This window comes from Papaver somniferum, unplaced genomic scaffold (assembly GCF_003573695.1).
Source record: "Papaver somniferum cultivar HN1 unplaced genomic scaffold, ASM357369v1 unplaced-scaffold_133, whole genome shotgun sequence".
Lineage (NCBI taxonomy): Eukaryota > Viridiplantae > Streptophyta > Magnoliopsida > Ranunculales > Papaveraceae > Papaver > Papaver somniferum.
Window position 1 is genome coordinate 14,784,656 of NW_020622492.1, and position 6,535 is coordinate 14,791,190.

Below are 6,535 nucleotides of genomic sequence, written 5' to 3' on the forward strand. Positions count from 1 at the left end.
AGTTCCATTGGATTGTGTCTTCTTCCCCTGGATGAGTATTTAGAGCCAGAATGGCTTGAGCAACGTTATGATTGAAGATGTGATGGATAAGATGATTGTTCCAGTTCCCATTTGGTTGCATGAGGTGTGTCAGCAATTCTATTTGTGGTGGACAATTAGTGGGTTTGATGAGCTTAGCTGTTGAATTTGGGATCCAGAAGTCTTCCCAAATTTTGATTCTCATCCCATTGCCAATCTTCCAGTCACAGTGTTGTTGTATGTTCTGTATACCTACAAGGATTTCTTTCCAGATCCAAGAGTCTCCATCTTTTCCTTTTGTATCCATATTTAGGACATTTCTTCATAGGAGATACTTGGCATCCATCAGTTGATATCATAGGGAGTCCTTGTTTTGTTCAAGTCTCCATCCAATTTTTGTGATCATAGAGCTGTTGAAGAGTTCCATATTCATGAAGCCTAGCCCACCCATTTCCTTTGGTTTGCAAATTGCAGTCCAAGCCTTTGGATAGTATTCTTTGGGATTTTCCATATTTTTGCCCAAAAAAAATCTCTTTCAAACTTGTTTAAATCCTGACAGATTTGATTAGAAATTCTGAAGCAGTTCATTTGGTAGATGCTAGCTGTCGAAATCTAAGTCGGTCTTAATCCCTATGAAAGCAAACAAAACCTTACACGATTCAAGTGACTATTTTTCACTCATTTATTTTCATCAAAAAAAATGTAAACGTTGATCTTCTTCTCCCTCTTATCTCCTTGATGTTCTTTAGGCATTTTAGGTATTTCGCGATTTTCTTAATGTCACTTTATTTTCTCATTCATTCTATCGTGAGATAATGCTTTTGAACATTAAATTATGAAACGGCAGAATGGTGGAAATTGGAATCGACCAAGATGAAGCAGCGTATCTTCAGCACTAAAGAATCTTTTATTCTCAGATCAACCCGTTCTCCTTCATCTCATGTTTTCAGTTTCTTCCCTCTCTTCTTCCTCGATGGAAGAAGATCAAATCAAAGTATTTATTGGTTTTGTGGGTGATATTCTGTTTAGTTTAATTGGTTTGATTATTGTAGTTTTTGATTGATTTAGAGTTTCGGGTTTTGTAATTGTAGGTTGAAAGTCTACTTTCGATGACACCACACGGGTATTGTCAGATGAATAGAGTTAGAAAACCTAGGCGACTACCCAGTTTTAGAAAGGAAACTACTATCAATTGGTATTGATTTGACTGTGATATTTTATTTCTGATGTTTCTTCTTTTTCTAAACTTATGAAACAAGAGAATATGAGGATGAAATCAGAAATGTTTACATTAAATTTGACAAAATGCAAATTTCCAAAAAATTGTGTTTTTTTTTTTTTTTTGCAGGGACGGGATGTTACTTCCGGAGTTTCGTTTACCCGTCATAGAAATGTTGAAACTGATATTAAAGCTTCTGATCGGTATATCAATAAAATGGGATGGGAATTTAATACAGCTACCGTTGGTATACAATCAGATTACTTTTGTACAACAGAAATAAATCAATGGAGGTAATAATCTTCCAGCATTTCATTTCAATGAATGAGCCGTAAGTTAGATAGTTGTTTAGGATTAATATTGTAGGTTCGTAGGATACCATTTTTGTTTTTTTTTTATCCAAGTATGTGGTTCAGTTTATGGAGCAACCTTGAAGATGACACTGCCAATTTTATCAATACTGAGCATTTATTGGAGTTCTGAGGTTTTAGGTCATCAACCTTGCAAGTATAGCTACGCAATTCGTCTCTAGCAGTTTTTGAGGCAGCTAGGGAGGTATGTCTATAGCTATGTCTGTTTCTTATTCCAAATAAAATAAAATAACAATCTTAACAAATACCTGGTATTTAGTTCATCGATGGAGGTAATAATTTTGATACTTGACATAATCTATTTTTTTAGTATTTCTACAACCATGTGCTTGGTTGTGATCTATTTTTTCATATCTTTATCAACATATTTATAAAACACATTTTTTCCATCACTCACATACACATTGTTTTGATCTGTCTTTTGGGAATAATGAGATTCGTAAGCTTTAATTAATGAAATTGTTTATTATTTTGGCGATGCTAGCTCGGTTTTGATTTGTGTTGTGTATATGTTTGGTGTTGTAGTCATTTCGGGAAGATCAAGAGACACTGGAGGTATATAGTGGCGAGAATCGTTACTATGTTTCTCAGGTGAGATCTTATTTGGGGTTTTCCAAAATTATGGTTATTTATGTGCGTTAACCCAAATCTTTGGTTCTTTTTGTTTGACTCTGTTATTTTGATTCTGTTTTAGGATGCATGTACGTTTAAATCGAAATATAGATTCAGCTACTTTATGCGGCAACAATTAGTAGCTTATACAACCAGCAAAGTGTGGGTTCAAGATTCAAGAGTGCAAGCAGTTGTGATACAGATATCTGGCGGTAATGTAAAAATGTGGGTGGATTCAGGTTATAGTAGTTTACTTTGAAATCTCCTATGTTGGATCAACTTGATAATATTACTTGATTTATTATTTCTTTATCTTACAGGTACTATATCTGGCAAGCAATTTTACGATCAAAGATTGGAACTGTATTGCATGCTAATGAACTTACAATACACTTCAAGGTATATTTTCCCCATGCATGCATTTTTTATCTTTTAAAATTGTTTCATTTTACCATATCTGAATTGTGTGGGTGTTACATGACTCATGGCCTACTGTTGGATTCATCTTTCTGCTGGACCCTATATGAAATTAGAGTTAGCTTTTAATATCTTTGGTATGCAACCGATTATGATATTTCCATAATATCATTCAAATGTTCCCAACATCTGGATTCTCCGCACTTTTTGTGTGTCGACCGCTGGGACATTTACTATTGTTTGAATTTAATCTTCTTATAGTCTGAGTAGGGACTGCTCTTAATTATCAGGAGACGAACTTTTCCAGTTTTGAACATGAATTAGATTGTGGCACCAAACCGTCCATTGATTTATTGAATTCGATTTTTCAGTACACACCGATATTAGTTCTATGATGTTTGGGTGGTTGATCATTATAATTGTTGGTATTAAACTCTTAAGTTTGCACTCTATTAACTCCTTGATTCATAATGGTCATGTGTGAGCCAAAACGGTCATTTTTATTTCAAAAAGAAATGAAAATGAGGTGCTGCATAGGCTTTTGAACAAATGACAACATTAAAATCTGCAGACATTTAGGAGAAGGAAACGATGAAATTTGTGAAGAGTCAAGACATTGATATGTATGTATTGTCGTTTCTATTACCATGTACATTTCTCTATCATATCCGAAAACCTTTCCAATAACTTTCTCAACAAAAATAAAAGAAGAAACTCTTGAAAACTGAGTGTTATATAATTTATCTTTGTAGCACATGATGGACTTGATGGATGAGTCTCTTGGTAGAAGTTGGTGAAAAGAGTCTCTTGGTCGAAGTTACGATGTGCCAGATCATATTGATGGGGATGGCTTTATCCGCAGTAAATTAATTTGACCTTTTAGAGCATGAAGTCTTTTGGTTTATGTTGTTTTATATAGCCCAAGAGTTCTGTATCCCAATTCTTTGATCTCATTTCATTTTGTGCTTTCATTTTGTGCTTTCTTTTGGTTTATGTTGTTTTTATATAGCCTAAGAGTTCTGTATAGTTCCCAATTCTTTGATCTCATTTCATTTTGTGCTTTCGTTATCAGAACAAGATGCCGTGGAAGCTGAAATGGGGACGGAATCTGATGGTTTGGCCTAATATATATCTTCAAGATGGGTCAGTTTAGAGCCACCATTTATGTCACAAGTTAAATTCTTAATGCTGCAATTTGTTGTTCAACTTCTATAAAATATATTGTAAGTTTCAATTGACCCAATAGGGAACCATTGGGGTTCGCTTTCATTTCGGTTAATTCTGAAATAGTTCCCTATCTACCAGAAATTGGATAATGGTGCATGAGGGATCGTCGAACGATATATCTAATGGAGATGTTGATTAACTATCGGTTAGTTTATCGTTGATTTTTGAACTTTGAACATATAGATTTTGGGCAATTCGAGGGCAACCAGCTACGGTGTGCTCATTAGTGTTTGGCTACTTCAACATATAGAGTGCATCGTTGCCGTAGGATTATTTGGTGTTTACGGAATGTAAATTAGCTGCGGATGTTGATGTGTATGTTAACCAGATTTTACGTGGTTCTGCGATTCAGCAAATTAGATACTAGATTTGTTGTATTCAAGTTTCGGAAGGGCGATACTAGATTTGTTGTATTCAAGTTTCGGAAGGGCGACTATATCAAGTTTATTGTTTGTTACCGACAAATGTTAAAATGAAGATCAACACAGTTATGTGCTATCCAGGATCAATCAACTGGGTGTTCAGGATTGGATTCTCTGGAAATTAAAACAACAGGGTGTCACATTAAAATGATGCTTAATATACATGCAACCAAAGGCTGATGTCCATTTACAATATAGTAAGCTTCAAATTTATCCGGATGACCAGATGAACTACTTGAACAGATAAACTACTGGCGAGTGTGTGGATAAATATACTAGAAAGAAGGCCAAGGAGATAGTTAGCTATCCGGTGACATTGTGGATGAACACACTGGAGAGTGGATCCAAATAGCTTTTTGATTGATTGCTTTGTTTAAATGGGATTCGAAGCTGTCAAGACTATTTGATCAAAATATCAATTTGACAGCATAAATTAAATTTTGGAATGAAATGGACATAATGACTTAGATTTGTGTCTATTTTCTTTTTCCTTTTTTAGGTCGATATACACACTACCACAAATGAATTTCATTAAACGTATGAAAACCGTGTTGTTACGGCACGGGTTATTTCTAGTGAACATATGGATTAAAGCCTAAAATGGGAAGTAAAACAAAAGATTTGATAGTGGGTGCAACCACTTGGATATTTGTTTACATCACCAATTCACAACAAAGTACTTGTCTTATGCCACCCCATGACATATGCCATAGTGATTTCAAAGCATTGAAGTTGAACATACTTGGTGAAGTTAATTAAACAAGCTTATTATAGGGGCGACATGGTTTATTAGAGGGCGGCAGTGTGATAGTAACGTCATTATCGGTTAAATCGTCTCTTGATTAGTCTAATAGCATTGTCATGATTTACGGGTCCTTACATTCTCCCCATTTTATAACATTTCCGTCCTCGAAAATGAGAACTACCTTCCAGTCTTCAGGTGTAAGTATTGCTCATACTTACAAACGTACGAATTTCAAATTCATCTAAGATGACTTTAAAAATACAAGGATATCAAAAGAAAATTTTATTAAAATTTAGTAAAATATAATTATGCTATACTTGGTTAAATAATCCATTTATTTATCTTAATAAATGAATTCTAATTTTAATTCTAAATTCTGTAGTATAACTAAATAACTTTTTATTTTATTTTTGTAGGTGATTATAATTTCGAAATTACTATAATATACTAATTTCAAATACTATTTAAGAGTAGGTTTAATATTATAAAAGTTTATTCAAATCTACATAATTTACCATTATATAAATGCTAATATAATTTTGTTTATTTTTTTAATTCTACGTAGTCTAGTATGTGACGTAATCTGATATCAACATTTACCCTATATAATCATTGTTACGAATTACTTATTTATTTATTATTGTCATTCAACTAAATTATTAAATTATTGGCTTACCTAAAGAGTAGCTAAGAATATTCACGGTTACTAACAATGTAAATTTTCTACTCATTGTTATAATATTTATCCATAAAAACTAATCCAAATTTGATTTCACGTCAATATCTAATATATTTTAACTTTAATATTATACAACATAAAAATTTTCCAAATACTATCCACTCCAAATCTTGCTATTAACCTAAATACTCAAATACTGTTATTGACAACGTTATTCTTCTCATTATTATTAATCTTCTAAATATGACTCTACATTCACTTAAAGATTAATATACTTGATTTTATTTATTCATAATGAATCCATATAATATATCCTGTTAAATATATGGCGTTGATAAGTTCAATGTGACCTAAATTTGAGTTTACGTAAAATTTTAGTATACCCTAATAGTCTTTATCCTTGTTATTACAATAAAGTACCCTAATGATGTACGAAATATTGTAAGGTAAATTTTAAGTCTATTATAGTACTAATAATCATATACCATGATGAACAACAATTGTCAATCTGTTATCCTACCTACTCTTACAATTCTATTAAATACACAACAATTAGGTTGTATATACATCAAAACACAACTTAGTATGGAAAAACCTAACTTCATTTCGGAAATGAAATGCAAATTGACATCAGATATTAATTTAATAAGATAACAAAACAAGCTACGGATAATTAAATTATCCACTATAATCAAAACTTGACATTGCAATTACCTACTTGATTGTTTATTACTATATGTAACTGAGATGGATCCTACAAAAATTTAAACAAAATTTATAATATTTGGCACTAGGTTTAATTGCACTAATTTATATCTCCATAAA

At 32.5% G+C, this 6,535-nt stretch overlaps 1 protein-coding gene across 10 annotated transcripts; it reads left to right on the top strand.

Annotated features, from left to right (window-relative positions):
* Positions 1–444: 444 nt before the first annotated feature.
* Positions 445–4,734, top strand: LOC113333789. 10 transcript variants are annotated; one of them, XR_003352362.1, is made up of 9 exons: positions 445–1,012; positions 1,110–1,213; positions 1,367–1,530; positions 1,654–1,792; positions 2,134–2,199; positions 2,303–2,445; positions 2,541–2,619; positions 3,390–3,498; positions 3,710–4,042. XR_003352362.1 is itself a non-coding variant. In XM_026580194.1 (9 exons), the coding sequence occupies exons 4-9, from the start codon at positions 1,525–1,527 to the stop codon at positions 4,001–4,003; spliced, it is 426 nt and encodes a 141-aa protein (XP_026435979.1). In that variant the 5' UTR covers positions 445–776; positions 866–1,012; positions 1,110–1,213; positions 1,367–1,524; the 3' UTR covers positions 4,004–4,734. The 10 variants fall into 10 exon arrangements, 3 of the variants coding, with proteins under 3 accessions (XP_026435979.1, XP_026435980.1, XP_026435981.1); XR_003352363.1 differs by having other exon boundaries at positions 1,729–1,792; XR_003352359.1 differs by lacking the exon at positions 1,654–1,792 and having other exon boundaries at positions 3,710–3,780; positions 3,943–4,011.
* Positions 4,735–6,535: the final 1,801 nt, after the last annotated feature.

Bases quoted from the DNA above. Each gene is read 5' to 3' on its own strand.
- LOC113333789 (XM_026580194.1), top strand. The intron at 2,446-2,540 runs GTGGGTGGATTC...TTTATCTTACAG, and splicing joins TCTGGCGGTAATGTAAAAAT to GTACTATATCTGGCAAGCAA. The intron at 2,620-3,709 runs GTATATTTTCCC...TTTCGTTATCAG, and splicing joins AACTTACAATACACTTCAAG to AACAAGATGCCGTGGAAGCT.